At 28.4% G+C, this 23,199-nt stretch overlaps 2 protein-coding genes and 1 long non-coding RNA gene across 3 annotated transcripts; 2 read left to right on the forward strand and 1 right to left on the reverse strand.

Moving 5' to 3' along the window:
- Positions 1 to 3,220: 3,220 nt before the first annotated feature.
- Positions 3,221 to 3,840, forward strand: LOC132940061 (ATP-dependent DNA helicase pif1-like). Its single transcript, XM_061007466.1, has 2 exons — positions 3,221 to 3,554; positions 3,605 to 3,840. Exons 1-2 carry the CDS (start codon positions 3,221 to 3,223, stop codon positions 3,838 to 3,840), a joined length of 570 nt encoding a protein of 189 aa, XP_060863449.1.
- A 5,056-nt stretch (positions 3,841 to 8,896) lies between these two features.
- LOC132935816 (UDP-N-acetylglucosamine--peptide N-acetylglucosaminyltransferase-like) lies at positions 8,897 to 17,704 on the forward strand. Its single transcript, XM_061002443.1, has 8 exons — positions 8,897 to 9,155; positions 9,859 to 9,967; positions 10,309 to 10,391; positions 10,521 to 10,656; positions 10,724 to 10,742; positions 14,486 to 15,635; positions 16,680 to 16,975; positions 17,280 to 17,704. The coding sequence occupies exons 2-7, from the start codon at positions 9,950 to 9,952 to the stop codon at positions 16,900 to 16,902; spliced, it is 1,629 nt and encodes a 542-aa protein (XP_060858426.1). The 5' UTR covers positions 8,897 to 9,155; positions 9,859 to 9,949; the 3' UTR covers positions 16,903 to 16,975; positions 17,280 to 17,704.
- A 2,433-nt stretch (positions 17,705 to 20,137) lies between these two features.
- Positions 20,138 to 21,222, reverse strand: LOC132937153 (uncharacterized). Its single transcript, XR_009663627.1, has 3 exons — positions 20,925 to 21,222; positions 20,695 to 20,867; positions 20,138 to 20,544 (listed from the first exon to the last, which is right to left on the reverse strand). It is a non-coding gene; the product is annotated as an uncharacterized LOC132937153 (long non-coding RNA).
- Between the last annotated feature and the right edge of the window lie 1,977 nt (positions 21,223 to 23,199).

Raw genomic sequence — 23,199 nt, forward strand, 5'->3', positions numbered from 1 at the left:
CTTATTTAACATATATTAGTCCAGACGCAATTACCAAAAAAAATTCCAATGAAATTAGTAGACACTTATGTCAAAACTGTTTCTTTTAATTATATAATTTTTTAAAACCTAACCTATGCTTGTATTATGATTTGAAATCGTGAAATATAATGGATTTATCATAATATGCAATTACATAATATTTAAAAACTCTAATTTAATTGTGCCTATATTCGACTAATGTATTACTATTATCTACTTGTATTATAATTTATAATGATCATATTTATAATATGTTACATTTGTATATGGTTCCCAAATAATAATTGGCAGAAACGGGCTATGCCCTCCCCCCCTCCCCTTAGTTGCGCTTATGATGACGCGAAGAACTGATAGGTATGCCAATGATAATATTATAACATTCATAACTCAGAATAAGTCGGTAAACTAAAATGCGTAATATAAGTTCTGAAGAAAATATGATTAATATTTTTATTTTATAGATTTTATGTCTTTATTACTTAAGATTATTTAATCATTACATAATTTAAATTCTAGATATGTAGGTTTGCAAAAACGAGAAATATACAACTGCATGTTAATTATTAAATTATTAAATAGGGTGCTAATTTAGAGATATAAACACTAATGAGCACATTATGGATCCTCCTCTCACTGTGTTGCGACACCAAGACGCGTTGCAAACGGAAAAAAGTGACACTTACACAGTTGTAGTATAATAGTTTATTGTTTATTTAATAGAGAATACACTTAAGGAATAAAACACGGTGGTACGACAAACGTGAGTGTTTTATTATGCATTGAAAAATAACACAACGGTCATGTTGTATGGGTTTAAGAGGATGTCAGCGCACTATGTTTGTTCTCTCCCTCTTTAGCCAACGCACAACGAAAAACGCATTCACGTAAAATAATTGTTTTTATGTTTTTGAATCATCTAACAATAAAACCACATATAGTAAAAATCATAGATAATAATATTATTTTTGATGGCAGGTACCTATGACATTTCAATTTGTTTAAATATTTTTTCAAAACAGTTTAATATTTATTTTTAAAGTCCAACACAAAGTCATAATAATAATACAATTGATAACCCTCCATCATTTTTGTAACTATTGCATAGACGGCCTTAATAAACACGTCTTCAAATAAATTAGAGCCCGCGGCCGTTGTGACTGAGGCCTGAGAGCTAACGGAATATGTGCGTTGCGGTGTTTCAGGGGACGTGAATACAAAATCCCTGACTGGTGGTCGGTCGGCGGTGAGAGATGGGGCGAACAACGGAGTCGTCCCCACGCCTCAGAACCTGACCAACGCTGACATTTCGTCATACACCGTGTTTTGGTGGCATATTGCGTGGACGATAAGAAATGACTCGGTAAAAACAGGACCGTGTCAAATGTAGTAAAATTATAATTATATTAAATATACACGGAATGCTCAAAATGGTATATTGAAAACATATTGTGCCTGTAGGTAAGCTTAGTTTTCAATTTCAGGTTCTGCTTACAGTATTTTACGGTGCCATTCTTTATTTGTGCCCTCTCCCACCAATACAATAGTAACTTTAGTAAAATTACTTTGCATAAATAGGCATATTGGCATTAGTTTATATAATTTTTAAATAATTATATATGAATATACAATGCATAATATTAGTACATAGTTATAATAATAATAACAATATAATATTATAGTATAATCAAATGTGAACTGACTCCTGATTGACTTATCAATGGACAGTCTAAAGTATGATAGCTAGAAACTTGAAATTGTCATAGTAGGTACCTTCGTATCGCAATGTATGAGTGCACTAAGAATAAATCTTCCACAATTCGCATTTTAAAGAGGTGTTTACACAAATATTTTGAGATTCATGATGAAAATCTAATTTTTTTTTTGCAAATGGTTTCCATTGGTTTCAGATTACAAAAGTAATTGGATTTGTTTTGTATATAAATGATTACCATTGGACACTCGAGTAGATAAGATAAGATTATGTATTTGTACATTTTTGTGTTAAATTAATAAATTAACTTAGATAACTTGTATTATCCTAACTAAAAAAAAAAATAGTTGAATAACAATATTTGTAAAATTATTTGGATAAGTACAAGTTTATTTAAGTATATTAAACATTAGCTATTTACCTATATTGCCATAGATATCTTATTATTGTAAAACACTATATTATGTTCCATATTGTTTTGTCTCCCTTTATTTTGTTATCCACTAAAATGAACTCGACCAAAATATTATTATATCTTATTACCAGGACTTGCAAAAGTTATAATAACGTTATATTTACAAAAAACGATTGAAATTTGTAAACGTAATTATAACGGTAAGCGATAATCAAAAATAATTCAATACCGCAAAACAAAACATAACGATTAACAAAATATAATATTATATAACATTAAGCAAAACATTACGCAAAACGTAATTTATAGAATTTCGTTGAACAAAAAATAACGCAAAACGAAATAATTTAAAATCCATTTATTTAAAAGTTATATTGGTTTCGTAGAAATATTTATTTTATGCGTACAGACATTAGAATTGATTATATTATATTCCGTATCTGCAGGGCCATTACCTGCCCACATTAGTTATTATTTATACATATTTTAATAGGTATTAACACTACTCTAAATAACGATAAACGCAAAACTTGTACAACGTTTTAATTCTAAAAAACGATAAACGCAAAACTTGGATAATGTTTTAATTGTAAATATCATAAAAGTGAATTTTTTATTTCAAATGCAATAAATTCCTGCTTAATTCTTATTTTTAATTCATAATATTGTTATTGTTTGTTTATTGTTTATTGTTATATCTCTACTTGTATATCTATAAATCTATATCTATACTACTATATAAAATGAAGTCGCTTTTTTTTGTTCGGGATAAACTCCGAAACTACTTATTCAATCAACGTGCAATTTTTTTTTTAATTAAAGAGGACATCACATTGTACATATTGCGCGGGCCACGGGTTTCCTGCTACCTGCAACCTGACCTTTTTGTTCGTCAAATTGAATTGTGTTTGATATCGGCGGTGTTCCGAGAAGTTTATCACACGTACACCAACAACATGTATATCCAATATTCGTATTAATATCTTAATAATACAAATGTGTACTGCTAATAACCAAGGCAGGTATTGTGCGCTCGCGTTGCCACTCACTACCATGACACATGATCACATACTATGAAATGGTATCAAGAAAGGGCTATTTTGTCACCAACAAATAAGCAAGTCGACAAATTAAATGATTTGATTCTATCTAGGTTTGACGCTCAATCACAAATGTACTATTCAGTTGATACAGTTTTAGAAAAAGAAGATGCAGTCCATTTATCAACTGAATTTCTTAACTCTTTAACGCCTTCTGGAGTCCCACCACATACACTGATTTTAAAAATAGGGGCACCTATTATTTTAATGAGAAATTTGAGCCCACCCACACTTTGCAACGGTACAAGACTACAAATCAAAAAATTGAGAAGTTCATTACTCGAGTGCATAATATTAACAGACTGTGGTAATGGAAAAACACTGTTTTAATACCAAGAATACCAATTATACCCTTAGATTTACCTTTTAAGTTTAAACGTATTCAATTTCCTGTTGAATTAGCATTTGCAATGACTATAAATAAAGCACAGGGACAAGCACTTAACGTTGCTGAAATTGACCTAAGCGTTCAATGTTTTTCTCACGGTCAATTATACGTCACCCTGTCACGTGTGACATCCAAATTTAATTTGTATATTTTTGCCCCCGATCCAGAAAAAGTTGATAACATTGTTTACAAAGAAATTTTTTAAGTATTTGGATAATTATCAAAATACTGGCATAATTCATATCTTTTGTTCCATCCATAGTTATACCTACAAAATGTACATACACAATTTACATACATATACATTTACCACTACATACAAAATAATTTTTTTTAAACATTATGAAGAATCCGCGGTGGCAACGCTAAATTTATATGGCTACATTACCATGAAGACGTGACTAAAAGTGGTCTAAAATAAAAATAATTATTTAACATCCAGAAAATAAATAGCAGTTTAAAATATCTGAGAAATCTTGCAATAGCGAAGCATTGCAGGGTCAGCTTGTTATAATATATAATATAAAATATCAACAGATGATGATCACCGATTATCTTGTATCGTATATAATGTGTGTGTTTGATGTCTATACAACTGTTGACAACAATCTACAAGCCTGCAGGATTAAGGGGGGATGGGAGGAACGGTCCATTGAGGGCCCATATTTATCCCCAAAGTATATTTTTTTAACGCATTCAATAGTTTTCAAAAAAAAAGATTATTTAAGTAGGTAGGTATAGTAGGTTAGGTTGAGTTAGGTTGCCAACAATTTTTTTTGAGCTTTTTAGATTACCGATTTAACTATTCAAGTATATAAAAAGGTAAAAAAATTATTTAGCTCTTTTACCTAAATGAGGTATTTCAGTTAAAAGTATTAATACATAGTATACTAAACTTCAGACTTTCAGAGGACCATAATTAATAATATCTAGCGAACCAAAATTGATCATTTGACTATCAAAATCTTCAGAAAAAAAGCTTTACCGGAATCCATCAAAAAATATAGTGGTTACCATTTGAAAAAATAAAATCGGTTTTATTATTGGTACGACTGCGTGTTGAAAATTTTTGAAAATGTTAAATAATAATAAATAACTGCCTGTTAAAAATAAAGAAACACGTGCCTTTTTTTGTTCTAATGAAATTCCCTATCATCCACAATTGTTTAAAAAACCTGCGTACAATGACAAGATACACTAAGATACACTTTGTGTATTTTTTGTATAGTAAAAAAATAATAAGTTAGGTATTTCTAAGTCTCAACTTCAAATTTAACTAAAAATTGAAACATAAGGTAGTACAGAAATTATAAATTATAGCATGTAACTAAAAATAACTTAATAGTTGACAAAAATTTTGAATTTCATATTCTAGTCGGCAATTTAGAAGATTACACCCCCCCCCCCCCCATGATTTTTTTCTTGAGATTGTACATGTGAACAGTGATGAAGTTTTGGGGGACGGAGCTCCTCCACTGTTTTAATTTTTTTAAATATAAAATATAAATCCATATTCACTTTCATATTACATAGTTAAATATATTATATTTTAAATATGATAAAGCTAACATTGTATAACTATTCTGCAATCTAGTATTATAATTGTAGGATTCGGGGGGGGGGGGGGCTTAGCCTATTAATTAATTTTTCACTTGTAACGCAGTTTTTAATTTGTCGGATTGAGCCCCTTTACTTAATATTTCCCAATTCTGTACTGGGTATGAATAATTGGGTAGTGGCGAAACGTTTCAAATACCTAGAATATTTTTTTAATTATAAAAATTGTTTGTTTAAAAGTTTTATGTGCATATGCATAGTCAATGTATGTGTTACATAAATTACCCATGCATACGGGATTTAATCCCTTTACCCACCATTACTCGCTTGTGATAATTTCCCATGGAAGGTTTTTAAATTGAGAACCACTGTCTCGTTCATAATTATTATTCTATTTTTTTCAAGCTTTACCATATCACGATTTTTTAAATATATTTAAAAATGAACAGATACTTAATCGTTTGTTTGGGTAAACCTATTGAAACAATCCGAAGTAAATTAGTCCGTGTTTTGTGAACAACTACGCGAGAGTAGCCCCATCATCGTACATAATATTTCACATGCACATATCTTGCTTAAAAATTAAAATATTGAAAAATCGTCGATACTCAAGCACAGATAACGTTCTTACCTAAAAGTTTAATAATTCACTTTAATATCAAAACTGACAGCACACTTTTGAAACTAGTGAATGAAAATTTGCTATGTCGTATGGAGACAACAAATTTAATGCATATAACGCATATAAATAAATGCATAATATATTGCAATGATCCAACAATGATGTCTATCGAAATTGATTCGGTGGTACCAGGATTGCACGGTCTAGTCGCTACTCGTTCTTCAGTTCGGGGTCGTCGGTGGCGGCGACGGCGGCGACGGCGGCAAGAGTTTACAATAATATTATTTTGTAGGTACTCGTTCAACGGCCTCTAAGCCATAGGTTCCTGTTACAGTGTTACTCATATTCAGATAGTTTCCAATCTGTCTGTCTGTCTGTCTGTGCTATTCGCAGACTTCTCGTTTCACAGTCGAATGTGACGATCGCAGCATACATCCCTGATACGTTCTGATCGTTCGTGGTTTGTAATACATATTTTCCACACACACATTATTATATAAAATTCCATACACCGCTCTGAAAATACTAAATAGGTTATGACATTTAAACTTATTAATGTCCACAAAATAAAAGCGTACATGATGTGTAGGTTAAAAACAACTCCGCGGAAGTAATGCGAAAGCAGTTCCCGCTGCGTCGTCGGTTCAAAAATGGGAGAAAGAAAAATTTAAAAACAAGTTATACGGAACATTTTCAAGCCTACTACAAACATTGTCTAAATTAACACTAAAATTGAAAAAAACTTATTTTCATTTTAAAAATTCGTGTTGTCTCCATCTACAAGTCTGTAACATAACAAATTTTACTCTTAGTAGATCACGTTTAGCTCTATTAGTTTCAAATTTAGAGTGAATTGAAAAATTTTTAAAAAATTGAACGGTATAAGATTATTATCTAAGGTATCTTATAGGCTTTTTATAATATTTTAATTTTAAAGTGAGTTATAAGTATTTTAAGAAGTACACAATTTACAAGGGAGGGGGCTGTTGGTCATGTAAATGTACATTGAAATGTATTTGTAATTTTTGAAATTTTGATAGAAAAACTTATTTTATAGTAATTTTGTTATTTTAAGCTGTAGGTAACCATTACCTAAAAATCGTGTATGGGACATCCATATCGCTTTTAATTGGCTGTATTTTTTTAGAAGTTTTGTATAAAGCCCGCAAAAAAATGTAGTACAGGGGCCCAACATTTGTCATTTGATGTGTGTGGGGGGGGGGGGGGGGCTGGTTATAGGTACATGTATACCTTTTAGTTATTTAAACTGAACATAATTTATTTGTGTTTGGTGATGACTAGAGAAGAGGGGAAAATTATGTGCGTGCAAATGTTGACAGATAATTTTAAACCATCATCAGTGGCATAAACTGTTTTAGATTCAAGATCAAAGACAATTGCATAAATAATTTTAAAAAAATTAAGTTAATATTTTAATAATTTTTATTTTATTAAATATAAAATAAATTATATTACATTATGATTATGGTCCAAGTAAATTGTAAAAAATATATATAAATCAACAAAAATTTAAATATTTAATCTTGACACATTTAAATAATCACTATAAGATAAAAATAAAAATAATACAATTATAATAAAAACCAGAAATGTATCTATGAAATTCAGAATTCAACATAATTTTAATATATCTGTGCTGAACCACAATGTGTTGACATCGCCATTGTCCATTTTATTCGCAGCAACTATTTTAAATATTTTTAAAAAAAAATTGTGATTTAATCAACAATTATTCAATTTGCATATTATAGTATTTACGGGCTTTTTTTATTATTGAATCTGCTTTTGTATAATATCATGTTATACTTATGTAGTTATATTATCGGGGAATTTACATAGTAGTGTACCTAACTTTAAAAATAAATCGTAAGACAAAAAGATTCCTTGGGATTCGACCCGGCTGTGTTTTCAACCAAAATAAACCTATCTTTTGACAACTGTACTAGTGTACTGACTGTCCTAAAGTAATCAGAAACAAATTCCGAAAACATATTTGAATTTATCATAAAGTTTACTTGAAAAAGACTTTTCCATTTTTTAGAAATTGATCACTTGAACCTTTCAAAATTAAAATTTAATATTTTTAACTATAGGAATTTTAAAATGCTAGTAGTATTAAATTAAAACAATTAATTCAAAAATGTAAAAAAAGTCGTTTTCAAGTATATTCCACGCGAATTAAAATATGTTTTCAGCATTTATTTCCAATTACAATAGGTATTCTATTCACTGTAAGTTTATCCGCTTTTTTTTTGAGTACTCAGAGTATGGTGAAAACTGAAAACGTTGTGACGATACAGCTCACTACGTATACACCGTGGTGTTTCCCGACGTGAAACTGTAGAACTAGTAACAACAGTGAATTGTATTGTTAAAACGTTTTCAGCATACTCTGCCTGTGCAAAAAAAAAGTTGGGTAAACTTACGGGGAATAGAATGTAGGTTCGTCTGTAAAATTGGAAAAAAATTAAACAAAAATTATACTTTTAGATAACAAAAAAAATTAACACGGCGGTGCGTTTTTGACATGTTTTTGTATATATAAGTAATGATCATTTTAAATTGAATATATTCGCCATGAAATCAGAATGGGTAAGGACTAATGAGTAGCCTAACCTACCTACATATAAATTATAATATGACATATGGTATATTTAGCAACTTTGATAATATGGATAAACAGGACATACGGGAACTGTACAGTGTACAATGTACATCCTTCTCGGCTATTAGTTTCTGTATCAAAATTTATAATTTATAAATTATAAGCTTTTGTCGTAATTTATTATATTAAGCAATATAAATGAGTATCAGAGCACGTAATAGGTCAAAATTGCCGCCAATAGTATATACCTAACCATGGTTTGTACATATGGACATAATCTAATGGTTTATACCGCTTTTGGAGATTGCGCGGCTGCACACCGGCCACGTCAGCTGCAGCTGTTTTACACGTAGTAGCCACGTCACACGGATCGTTACTCATGGACCAATGGCGTTCTTTAAAGTTGTATACATGACAAAATAGATTTTTTCGTCATTGTTGTAGACGCCTCTTAAACCTATATTAGTATATTTTATTCGCCTTTGAATTTATTGAATTTCCAAATTTCCTATGTGTGTTTTATAGTCATACAATTTACTTTATCATTGCTTGTTCACTTCACTGCACTTTAATACTTTATAGTGGACTGGAGTAGGTACTAGAATCTGATACCATAGTCCAAACTTCTATGTGTCAGCAACTGCGACTGGAATACCTATAAGACATTCTGTGTGGAGTGCTTTTAAGTTTTGACGCCATATGTGCATCACCCATAGTGAGTATAAATAGTGTGTGCTAGAAGACATGGCTAAATGCCAAAATACACTGGTATAATCTCAACTTGGACGAAATATCGTACAGTCTATGCATGTATGTTTTTATTATTAGGTAGGTATAGTTAGTACCATATTTATGTTTAATTATGACGTACCCTGTCTGCAATTTGTGATGGACAATACCAACAAGCAGACAATGTAGCACTGCAGACAAGGTATACTTATCTATGACTGTAGATGCACAGAACCAAGTTGAGGACATACCAGTGTGTTTATCTGTATTAGAGAATCTCATATAATAGGTTCTTTAGAGTATGGCATGTGGCTGTACTTTATATTATTGTGTTTTTTTGGCTGGAGACAACTATTACCATAATTCCAAGTAAACATATCTTTAATGACCATGAACGTTTATGTTTCCATCAGACGTTTTTATTTTATTTAATTCTTGTTTAAACCAACCTATAAAGCGCCTAACACTGTTGTGATTGCCCTGTTCACTGTTCGCTATACTAGTGAACATCATCATATATATTTTGAACGTATTTTCTAAACACTCCCCCGGGATAGAAATTTGAATAATTAAAAAAAAAAACAATAATACAACACACAAATGCTGTTATGCAACTAGTTATGTAAATATATTTATATTATATTCATTCTAATGTACCTACTTATCACAATATATATTTTATTTTGCAGTTGATTGATAACTACAGTCTGGGCGGAAGTTTACGTGGATCATTATCTGTTGTCTTTATTTGAAAGATCAATTGTTAATAATATTTCAACTATGAATTCATCATCATTGGTAAGTAATATATTAATAATTTAACTATATATATGAGATGTTTTGGAACATTTGTATGAACTATGATTTCATTTTAATCAGAAAAATCCTATTTTTCAATTTGATATTTAAAAGGGCTCTAGTTATTGAATTGATAAGTACTTTAATAACAAATAGATTCACCTTGTATACATTTTTTATTCGCATAACAGTAGATTAATAAAGCTAAATATGAGCCCCTGAATATTATTTTGCCATGTACTATACTTTTAAGACAAAAAATGTGTATTAAACTCATTTGATTAATTATAAATATATATACATGAAATGTATTAATCAAATAATAATTATAACACTTACAGAATGTATTTTGTCCAAAATATTCAGACTCTGAAGCACCGATATCAGTTATTACAGAGATCTTAACAGAAATTGACTCTTTAAAGTAAATAATTTACAAATATTATTAATATTACCATGTATAGGTATAGGTGTATATCTCAATTATTATAAGTCTGTTTACTTATAATTTATTTATTTTAAAATTAATTGTTTTATTTTATTTTTCTTAAAGATTTAAAAATATATCCGATGAATTTGGCAAATTAGGGTTTACCAAAGTGAAGGATTTGGCTCGAGCGACCCTTGGAAAAGCCAGCTCGATTAAATTGTCTGGAGATACCTTAACGCACCTTTATGGAGCTATGAAGGTATATACTAATAACATTCAAAAATTTTAGATTATATTTATATAATTATATATATATTTTTTTTTAGATATATAGTGAAGGCCTAGGTAAGTTATAATTATTATCAGTACTACCTATTGCTATGTTATATTTAGATGAGCATATGTAAACTATGACCAAACGACCATTTTTTTAAACTGCTCCAGGATTAGTATCTGGGTTTAAGAAAATATAATGTAAACTTCACCCTGTATGTTGTTACCATATTTGTATATGAAATATACAACTTAAAATTTATGACAAACATTTCAATTTAATTTTCTGTATAACCTAATTCAATACTACCTTTGCTTTATATAACAATATTTTTTAACAAAGTTAAGAGCTTCCTAGTATTATGAAATATAGGCATCTACTCATATTAGTCTAACCTTTTTTTTTTTTTATAAATATTTCTTAAGAGGACGCTACCTACCCATGCATTTTTTGTCTACATCTTACACACATAAGAAATTACATAAGTTTGTTAACTAGTTTCAATAGTGTGCTGTTAATTTTGATATTAGAGCAAATTGACTAGTTATGAATGTAAGAACTTCATCCGTGCTTAAGCGTTGACGATTTTTTTGATAATTTAATTTTTAAGAAAGATTTGGGTGAGATGTATAACAAATTAAAAATGATCATAATATCTCACTTGAAAATTAAAATATTGTATAAAATCCGATGATTTATCATAGATTATGTTCTCTCATTTATAAGTTTGATAAATATCAATACTAACAATACACTATTGAAACATGTGAACAAAAATTCAAGATGAGACATTCTCTTAATAAAATAAATAATTAGTATGTGTAATTCGCATAAACAATTTTACATTTGTTGTATTGTTAAAATATTTTTATTGTTATTGAGCTCTTTATAGACATGTATTATATTTTTTAATATCAATAAATAAATGTTTGATCAGTGAAAGGCATGATAATGTAATATAATGTTCCTTGGAGGATGTTATATTATTAGATAATTGAAAACAATTAATGGTAGATATAAGAATGACGTTTAAAGTTTGAATTACAACTTAGTAAATCTACATTTTTGAATTTTTAGGAATATAAGAATATATTTTTGGTATATTTCACTTACTTTTATCATTGTTGATTCACAATAAAATAATACATATTTTAGTTAAACTATTAATTTATCTTTTAAACTTGTGTGCACTATATGCAATTAAATAAACTAAAATTCAATCATTTTATACTAATTTATTGTTTTTCTGTAAAATGATACATTAAATATTCATTAAGCCTACACATCCACACACATATAAAACTACTAAAACCATTAAAAAAATAATTTAGAAACACAACTTCAGTCTTCAGCCATTCAAAATATTATTTATATAAAAATGTTAAATGAAAATGAAATTTCATTAAACGCAATGAAACTGCTCCTTTCTCACATTTTTTTTGGTGTTTCCTTACGGTGGCAAAGAATTCTAGAAAAAGCAGGGGGTTTCTTTTGTTCTATCACATTTTGTCATATAATGATACTCTATTTGAATCCAATTAATAATAATAAAGAACTTTATTGCAACAACCTAAATAATACAAAAAAGAATGACATAAAATACTGTAGGATGCATATTGCAGAACCCCCTAAAAGCAAAGCTTATGCTGGGGGAGCAAGTTCTCATCACTTTTAGAATACAAAAAAATTAAAAAACATTGTTAATTAGGTTCAATTTTACATATTAGTCTTATTATAATTCTATTATCTTTGAAAAATCTATTAACTTAAGATAAGTTTTGAATGACTTTAAATTATCAAACTGATTAATATTAATATTTTATCAACAACATAAATCAAGACCAGTATACAAGAAGTTTTTTTGTCTAAAAACTTTTTGACACTTCAGTATACATATATTAACATTTTCCATATATCTAGTATTATGTTCATGATCTGATCCAGGTATTAAATGTTTATACAAGTCTACTAATACAGCTTGATCATAAATAATCTTAAAATTATTTACATTGAATGTTTCATAAATTAGAATAGTATTGGTTTGTTTAGGAAGATTTAGTAAATATTTAATAACACCATTTATTGTTGTAACATTGAGCTTAGAGATAATGTTAATAAAAATTCCTCCTCAAATGGATATACCATTTGAAAAATAGATTGCACTATAGCTAAATAAATAATTCTTTTATAATTTACACCTGATATACCTGGCTTCATGAAATACATAGAAAAGTTTTCATAAAATACCTTTAATATAATTTACATGACTATCTTATCTAAATCTATAATTAATTCAAGATATTTTAATTAATTAACTTTTTAAGTTTTACACATTTCTGGTGACATTTGGTATTTAAACTAGGATTACATTTTAGAGAATGGACAGTCAAATTATGTCCATGTAAAACATTATTAACAGGTGAATTAAACAAATAAATTTATATTATAGTAAATTTAATAGGTAATTATTAGCAATTCCATAAATAACTGAAAATTCCAGTATTTTTAGCAATAATTCATGATTTATACAATCAAAGACTTTTTGCACGTCTAGAAAAATACCCACTACTTTATAATTAACATATATGTATCTATATATCTATGGACAAAGTTATCTAGTTTAAAAAGCGCATCTGTTGACTGTTGTTGACAAACTATCTAAAAACCAAACTGTGAATTTGAAAAATTGACCTTTTTTTATAATTTAATAAACAATTTTTGATACACTTATTGAAAATGTTTGATAAAGTTAATGTTATTGAGATAGGTCTATAATTTCCACATTATAATTTATTACCTGATTTAGGTTTACAAAAAAGACATTAAGTTCATTACAAATTTCAGTTTTGATTCAATGACAATACCATCTTTATTTATAATCTAATAAATTTTATTTATATGTTTGCTCGGTTTACCTATGATCTCATTAATAATGTTACAGATTTGTTTACTGTCATATTTAGTTTGTTTTAATGTATTTTGATTTTCTTATCAATAAGCTTAACATATTCCTATATAATTTGTAGAATTTCATAAATTTTAAATTGAAAGGGTCTATATCTCAGCTTAGAAAAAAAGTTTTTCTCTATTTCTAATAGAAGTAATAATGCCAGGTGTAATCCATGCTTTTAGATTCAACAATCTTTTTGGTTTGTTTTTATCAATAGAGATGAATATTTAATAAATTCTTCCATCAATATCATCATTGGCTGATCTATAAATAAAAAATGGAGACAATAAATCATTTTTCATCTTAAGAGTCAGTTGTAATGAATTATAATTTGTTAGTACTTATTTTTCAACTATTATTATGTTTAAGGATTCTCTAACTAATACACCATCTCATTTATTTTATGTTCCTAATGAGTTAATAGTTTTTTAGCTATTTAATTTAAATTCAAAATCATTCAGAAGCCAGGTTTCTCATGGTAAAATAACACTAAAATAATTATTTACTGAGCCTAATGAGACATCATTGAAATGTGCCTTTATTACTTCTATTAATTTGAAAAACGGAAAAACTATTATTACCTAGACAAAGGTATATCCACTAAAGAGGCAACATAAAAGAAATATATCAATATATGAAATATTGTTTAAACTTAGCATGTTATTATTCATTTAAGAACTTAAAATTTACTTTAAAAAAGATTTTACATTATAAATATACTAATTAATTACAGCTTATCAAATTGTTTGAATTGTATTAATTGTTATTCTACCAATATATTTACTGAAATAACTTAATATTAATTATCGCTCAGTGTTATAAATTGTATATAATAATATGATATATATACATATATTTTTTTAGATAAGCTTCTAAACTTTGCAAAATCAGAACATCAAAATGGAAATTACATTGAAACGCAAAATTTATGTAAAGTATTACTTACACATAAACCGACAGACTTAAATATTATACTGCTTAATGCCAGTTCATTTTTCAAATGCAAAAATTATGAAAAATGTATTGAATGTTTAGAAAACGCAAAAAAAATAAATCCCAATTGTTCTGAAGTTATAAGTAACTTGGCATTAGTTTATATAGAAAGATCAGAAAATGATTTAGCAAAAGAATACTTATTTAAATTATGTACAATAGACCCTGATTCTGTGGATGCATGGATAGCTTATGCCAATTTTTTACTTAAGACAAATGACTTAGTCCTTGCTGATTTCGCTTATTCCCGCATTTTAAGTCTACAGCCCGAATCATATAAAGTACGCAATGAGTACGGGAAACTACTATTAAAATTAAACAAAATAAAAGAGGCTAAAAATCAATTTAAAATTGCCAACATCCATGCAAAAGAATCATGTACAGAAACTTTGAACAATTTAGCAGATGTATATTATAAGAGCGGTAAATTTGGAAAATCGATTTTGAAATATAAACAACTCTTAGAAATAAACCCTGATCAGAAGAATGCTTATTTTCAGTTGGGAATGGCGTATATAAAAGTTACTGAGTACCAAAATGCATCTAATGCATTTAAAAAAGCAATAGCACTAGAACCAGAAAATGTATTTTTTTTAAGTCAGTTAGCAGTTACATACCGTCTTCTAGATAATATGAGATTGTCTGTCAAAACATACAAAAAGTGTTTAAACCTCAAGCCTCATGACTTTAATTTAAACTTGGATCTTGCTTTAGTGTATTTGATTAACATTAAAAATTATCATGAAGCTATAATATACCTTCAAAAATGTATCCAGTTAAATCCGGACAGAATTGACCTGTACGAAAAGCTTTTTATTGCATACAAGACAACTAAAGATCATTTAAATGCGTCCGATGCTTGCATGTCTATGGGAGATTTGTATCTGGAGAAGGATGATTATGAAAATGCAAGAAACTCATTCTGTTGTGCAGTACTTATGAACCCGATGAATGCATTTGGTCATTGGAGAATGGGCCTAACCTTGTATAAACTGGGACATTTGGATTTGGCTCTTAAAAAGTAATAATTAATAAACACAATTAAAAGTTTGAAATATGCTCTAAAAAGGCCCTCTAAACATTTTCCTAATAATCCTTAAATTGGTAAATTTTTCAGAAAATAAGCTTTACTTTTACTTCAATGAGCTTAAAAATGTATATACAAGTTACATTAGAAACATATATATAATAGGTGTATGACGTTTACTTTAAACTTAAAATAAATTTAAAATATTTACATTTACCATTTAGTAGCATGCTTCAACTTGAAAATATGTAATGTACATCTTTTCTTTGGTAAATTATTTAAAATTAGTCAAATTTAAAACAATATTTCCAATTTAACAACAAACAAGTTATTGACCAATTTCTATAATTATGATTTTAATTTAAAAACATTTTTTTTTCTTGCAACTAAAAACTTAGTAATTTACAACTAAAATTAATTCTTTATGAACTCTTGTTATTAATACTAAATATTCTTAAATATGAATTATAGGCTAAATTCTCTAATCTCCTAAATATGCTTAAATTTACAAAATACATTTTTCTTCTATGAACTCTGTAATTGACAATTTTATTCGTCCACATTTTCCATGGCCATTGAACTGCATATAAAATCAGTAACTACATAACATAATAGATTTTGGATTTATATTTTTATCATAATTCCATTGCATGTGTTGATTATATTGTTTGTATCTAGCTATATTTTAAAATGTTACATTTTTCCTTATTATCAATAATAAAGAAACTAAGTCATTCTTAGTATATAAGTTCAGTATATAATATTAATAATTCTCATTAATAAATGGTTCATTATTTTGTATGTTTAATACTAATAGTGTACATTTTATATACATTTGCATACATGCATTTAATTTTTGCTATTTTTTAAATGTTGATTATTAGTATCTTACAACTACTGTTCTTTTTTAGACTTACTTTCTATGTTATTCATTTCTGTTTCCCATGATATAAATATAGTACTTGCTACTAAATTTATACCTTTAAAAATATGTATCTTTCAGTAGAACTAGTAATCATATAATTCATTTTTCAACAGATACAAACATGCAATAGCAATAAGGCCAGACTTTCCCGATGCTTATTGCGATATGGGGGCTATATATGATGAGTACGGTCATCTCGAGCAAGCCAAAGCATATTACGAAATAGCAATCAAGTTAAGTCCAAACAACCATATCAATGCTCAGTTGAACTTGGACGTTATTTTAATGAAAGAAATGGATCTTAATAATGCTATGGCAGACAATGAAAAGCAATAGAATATGACAACACACCTGTCAAGTAGATGTAATTTGATATTCTACATCTTCAAACAACAATTATTCCATCCTGGTAAATATTTTATTAAAATTATTTAAAGAAGTAAAGTGTGGAACTTATAGAATTTTTTTAATAAATTACTACAATTATTATTATTTAATAATAACAAAAGTTCTTAAAAACAAGGATTTTATTATGGTGTGTTTTCCGATTTCTTAGAAATGAATAAGTTGTAATTTAACATTCAGATTAACTAAATTCTTCAAAAACACTTTGTTAACACTATAGTATTTTTATCATGTATTTTACTCAAAAATTATTTTAATCAGCCACAATCCTTTAATATTATTTATGTAATATATTTTTTTTATTTCAGGTTGAATAACTTTGAACACCATAGTGATTTGTTTCAAACTAAATTTTTCGATGCTGTTAAAGTTATTAATATTCATATATTAGTTGTTTTTTTTTTCCGTTTTGAACCGACAGCAGAGTAGGGTCTATTTGCACAATACTACTTCTCAATTCATATATTAGTTGACATGAGTGGTTATACAAAGGTGCCCAAACTGAAATAATTGCTTTGAGATCGGCTCCAATACAAGTTTCATGGATTGGTTATCTTAGTACCAGTGGTGCAACATTCATGGATTACTTCATTACAAATAATACATGTTCTGAATAAATATACTGAAAAAATCATACTATTTTTGTTGTTGACCACAAACAAAAGTTTTCTAATTTACGACATGTATTTAAGATGAACTGGATTACCTTTCAACTTACCAAAAAATGTTGATATTTTTTGTAATTATAATTTATAATGAAATAACTAAAATCGTAATTCTTAGTTTTAATATGTAATTTTTTCTAATTTGAACTTAAAATGTCTGTAATAATAACTGTGTATATATTTTTTAGATTATTTGGTTACTAAAATCGTAATTCTTAGTTTTAATATGTATTTTTTTCTAATTTAAACTTAAAATGTCTGTAATAATAACTGTGTATATATTTTTTAGATTATTTGGTTACAGTAGGAGATTTTTTTGTTCAAACCTTAGCTTTTAAAATTGAAAATTTTATAATTTATAACTACAATAAATTTGAAAGTTTTCAATATTTTTTTAAATTTTGTCAAAATTTGCGTTTAAATACTTATAAAAAAAAATCGTGCTTATGTTACTCGGGGAAAATGTAGATTTGTGAAAATGGTGAAAGAATTTTTGAAATCGATCTAGTAGTTTTTGAGTTTATTTGTTATACAAACATACAAAAATACAAATTCTTCCTCTTTATAATATTAGGTATAGTATTGATGAGGAGAGGTAATTCAGAGGTAGTGGGATGGCTATTGAAGTTGGCCATATTATTTTTGTGATCATTTTTAAACCACGGGTCAGAGTTAAAATTAATTTCTTAAAACTATGTTATGGCTTTTATAAAATTCTGTTTTACTTTAGTCGTAGTAATAAAAATATCAGTGGATTATTTTTAAAAATTTGGTTCATAAACTATCTAAATATTTTTTTAATCACATTACATAATATAGTGACCACATTGTCACTAGCTTTTATTAAGTATCTACAATCTTAAAATATTGTTAATTGTGTTTTTTCGATGTACATTTTCAAAGTTAAATCATTTTTACAAGTATCGTATTTTATTAGTGTTGCTACTTTTTTAGCTACATATTCCACAATATATTTTGAAATGCTATTTACAAATTTACTAAAATTTAAATCATTTTTATAAAAGTCATGATCAATCACATTCTTAGTGGGGCACCATGAAAATTTTAAATTAAGCAATTTTTTTATTGTGTTGAAGATAAAAAGTTGTGCTATCTACATGTTACAGTTACCATTTATTGATCCAGATATCTCATTGTGTACTAGTAGGTACTCTCTTATAATATGCGGCTAGTCTTCATGTTTCTTCTGAAATTGACTTATAAAATGGTTTTTTTGAAAACCTTTATATACCTATTATATAATAGACTACCTACCTATTTGTTATATAGTTGTATCAAAAGTGTTATTTATTATAAAACAGAATTCTGCTGTAACAAAAGAATCTTTAAAAACAGTCATTTGTTGATAATTTAGTACCTTAATGAATCAGACACACTTTGGCTTAGAGTTTGAGTAGCGAGACACATATTCATTATTTCACTAAACTCTATGGGAGGCTTGGACATCTTAAAGCTTCACTAACCTATTTCAATATCCCATTTAATGAGTTTAATTAATGAATTTAATGAGTTCGCCATTATTATTTGTTAATACTTTTTGGTTCTAAAAATCATTTCTAATAAGTTTTAGCATATAAACTGGATCGTAAAAAATAAACATTTTATTTTACAATCAACTTCTTTATGAATAGTATATGTAAAAACCTTTTAGATCAAACATTGCACCAAGATTAGTTCATATTGATGTATTTACATAAAATACAGTGAAACATATAGCGTTATTTAATAAATTTGCTCCTTCTAGTTCATTTAGTAAATTAATTTAAAAATACCCAATAGGTAGATTCCAGTATCATTTAGAGACACCCACATTTACACAACCATAACTTTTTTTTCTGTAATTGTCCATTTCAACTTTTGGTTTTAAGCACATTTCATTTACTACCAAGTTGGCACAAATTGTTTCTTTGGTGTTTCTTCTAGGCTGACCATTAACTACTATGTATCAACGCCTAAGCATTCTTGGATGACAAAGAATATTTAAAAACTTTTCTCTTACATACATATAGGCCTTTTATTAGGTGTGTAGTACTGAAATGTAAAAGCAAATTATTTTTATTTCATCACTACATATTTTTAATTTTTTTCACACCTTTTTCAACAATTTGTTCAAAAGTATTAGATATCAATACTTAAAATGGAAACATCACAATTTGTATTTATTATAATTGTATTTCTAGTATTAAACATATTGACTACATAGAAGCAAGAAAAGAGAAAATGTTCGTAATTAATAACAATGCATAATACAAAGATATGATTTAATAATACATAGTAATACATTATTTTGAGTCTAAGGGGAAAAAACAGTTAGTACATTTTGTATTTTTGTATTGTTAAAAGTAACTGCAAAAATTAAGTGTGATGCTTGCAAATATTATTTAATTCTGACAGTTTATACTGAAAAAAACACTAATAGAAAGACTACAAAAATAAAATACAAAAATAATAAAATTAAATAAAAAATTAATGTACCTACATAAAAATACAAACACAATTAAATAAATATGTATATTGATTTTTTTCCTTGTGCTGTTTTCCTATTACCTCATATTTTGTATTATAATTTACTTATTAATTATTATATAATACTAATATTTATTTCACCATAATATAAATATTTTTCTTACTCAATTAGTCCATTGTCAGACAACAATTTTTCTTTTCAAGAACATTAACATCAATTTTTTTACTTAATATTGTTATATTTCGATTAATCATTAATAAGAGCATTGAAAAATTTTTGGGCTCAAATCGCCAATCCTCATGGTACATGTTATACTATTTTTATTTTTTGCATCATTGACAATATAATAGCATTTGATGACAAATTATCTGACTTTTAAAACATGTTAGAATCAGTAACAGACTGTGAATTTATTGGATCCTGAAAATTTAAAAAAGTTTGCTCAATAACATTCTATGAAGAATTTAGGGTAACATCATGGTGTACTTCCCTAAATAAAATAATAATTGTATTAAATTATTGTAAAAAATTGACAAAAGGAAAGATTCATTTTTTACAATAGGTACTTACAATACTTTTTACACAATCATTTCCTAGACATTTGTATTTTTTCTGGATGCTATTTTATTCGAAATGAACAGAACACAATATATTCCATTTTAAAACTGTATCAAGGATCCAAATTTCTTTCCATTTCAATAATCTTTCTGGATTATTTGAGAATCCATAATTTTATAATGAGTCTGTTAACAAGAAAAAATTGTAAATAGTTTGATAAAATTCAAAAATAGTTCACTTACTTCTGAAATGTTGAATTGGAATTATTACAGGCCCGTTTGTGACAAACACTAAAAGATAATACCATATTTGTAACTTTTTTTTATTAACAACAAGTATGTATTAACAAATGTTATAGATTCGTATCTGTATTAGATGTATAACAAAATTCTAGAATTTAGAATAAATAAATTATTAATTTCATAAACACTTATCAACTATCAAATATCGTGTTGGAGCCAATTCTTCCAAATTAGTAAAATTTTCCGGACAAGTGCTTATTTTTACTCTCTTATTTTAATTTGGATTTTGGAAAAAGTGTTATCATCTCTCAAATATCGTACATAATTAATATGTTATCATATTATACAAAAATGTAAATCTTCTTAGTTCATGATGAAAACAAACGGCCTCAATTTGTTATCACTTTACGACCGCAAAAATACAGTGGCCTCAATTTGTGATGTACTGATGACGTCCCATCTATGTTTTCATTATCTATGGTGGCAACGCGAGTGGCAGCCCTGAACGATCGATCAGCCGACGCCCGGACGACGACCGGAACGGGGGCAAATGGGTCAAGACCACCTGGGAACAAAGTCCTATATAATATTATCCTACATGACGGTCGTGGACGGCTTATTGAGAGAAAACAGAGAGAAAAAACTAAGTAGAATAGAGTAGTCCACTACTGTGGAGTACACAGTCACATAGACAATAATAATATGTTAGTAGGTATTATACATGTCGTATAATACCTATACTGTATGTTTTTATTCATTTTTATTATGTCTGTCTCTCTCACTCAATATCTTAAAACGTATCACTCGTAGAATAAAGAATATAATAAATTAATAAATAATATACAAAATACAAAGATAGCCGTAATTAAATTTCTACGACGTAACAGAGAAAAAAATTAGGCAAAATATTTCCAATAAGACGATTTACCGTTTACAACCAAAACACCTATTATAAAATGATAAAGGATAAAGGATTGTAACTAGTTTCACATGATGTGTGTTTTTTTAAATTTTGAAATTTTTGTGTCTGTCATCACCTTTTAGGGCAGTAAAACCACTTTGATTTTCTTCAACAGTATCAATAACATATATAGTTTTATATAATCTGTGGTAGTACATCGTACATGCGCACAAGGTGATACAATAAGCTGTGTATAAATGTATATAATATATATATATATATACCACAGTAATGCGACCGCATTACCCAACCCCGCCGGCCTTTTATGCTCCGTCTACTATTATAAGGTCATATCCCCCCCCCCCCCCCACACGGAGACCAAATTGTGTACACAATACAAGTACAACATGTATATTATAATAATATGAATATAATATGTGTATACTGGATGTCTATTAAAAATTGAATATCCACCCTTGAAACAATCCTAGATACGCTACTGTGCATTAGTGTAGTCAGATGGAAAACTCTATGAGATAATCATGGTTAAAATCATATTCATGGAGATAGCACAATAGAATTGTTAAAGAAGTTTGAAGTTTATTTAGTCGAAAGAGTAAATGACATTATTTTTGACGAGAAAAATGGTGGTGGTCTGTCGGAGTGCGTACGGAGTTAGACAAAGGGTTTGGATGCCGAACATTGTCGGTGAATTTGGTGGACATGATGGTCGGTGAAGATCACTCGGTGATCCAATGGGCAAGGGTGCTCGGCTCCACATCGACGGCAGCTGTATAGCCATTAGCCATTGTGAGTGACGACGAGTTCGTCTTTCAAGGAGAATGGCTAGGGATGCGAACTTGGGTCGAGTGGTGTTGTTGAACGTTGGGGGGAGTCAAAACGCCATGGAGCGACTAGCGAGTCGTGTAGACTCGGACGATAGACGCCCTATTTTCTCAATTGTCATGCGCCACGGCGCCATGTTGTGCGACGAGTCGACGTCGCCACCTGTTTCCTGTAGCAGGGGGGCGAAGAGAGAGAGTATTGTAGCGGGGGACCGCCACAGTATGGACAATATCTATTGTTCCATGATGCGGTGCGCTCGCTGGTTGTAATTTAAACCTGGAAGAAACGGTCGGCGTCTACTCGTTCATTGCTGCATTTTTGTTGTAGAAGTAAATGGTTGTTGTTGCTGTTGCTTATATTATACTCACATATAGTAGTATATATCTGTGATTATACTATAATTTACAATCGCTACGTCAGATGTAACACTGCTACAACAGGCTGCCATATACCGCTGTTATTGATCCAGTCTACCAACACTGACCGGGGCGCCGTCGGGCGTCGACAAGCTTCAGGCTGGCTGCTACT

Source organism: Metopolophium dirhodum, chromosome 1 (assembly GCF_019925205.1).
Source record: "Metopolophium dirhodum isolate CAU chromosome 1, ASM1992520v1, whole genome shotgun sequence".
Lineage (NCBI taxonomy): Eukaryota > Metazoa > Arthropoda > Insecta > Hemiptera > Aphididae > Metopolophium > Metopolophium dirhodum.

Coding starts and splice junctions, on each gene's coding strand:
- LOC132940061 (XM_061007466.1), top strand. CDS start 3,221: ATGAAATGGTATCAAGAAAGGGCTATTTTGTCACCAACAAATAAGCAA. Junction 3,555..3,604: donor CATAATATTAACAGACTGTG/GTAATGGAAAAA, acceptor TTATACCCTTAG/ATTTACCTTTTAAGTTTAAA.
- LOC132935816 (XM_061002443.1), top strand. Junction 10,392..10,520: donor ACAGAAATTGACTCTTTAAA/GTAAATAATTTA, acceptor TTTTTCTTAAAG/ATTTAAAAATATATCCGATG. Junction 15,636..16,679: donor TTGGATTTGGCTCTTAAAAA/GTAATAATTAAT, acceptor ATTTTTCAACAG/ATACAAACATGCAATAGCAA.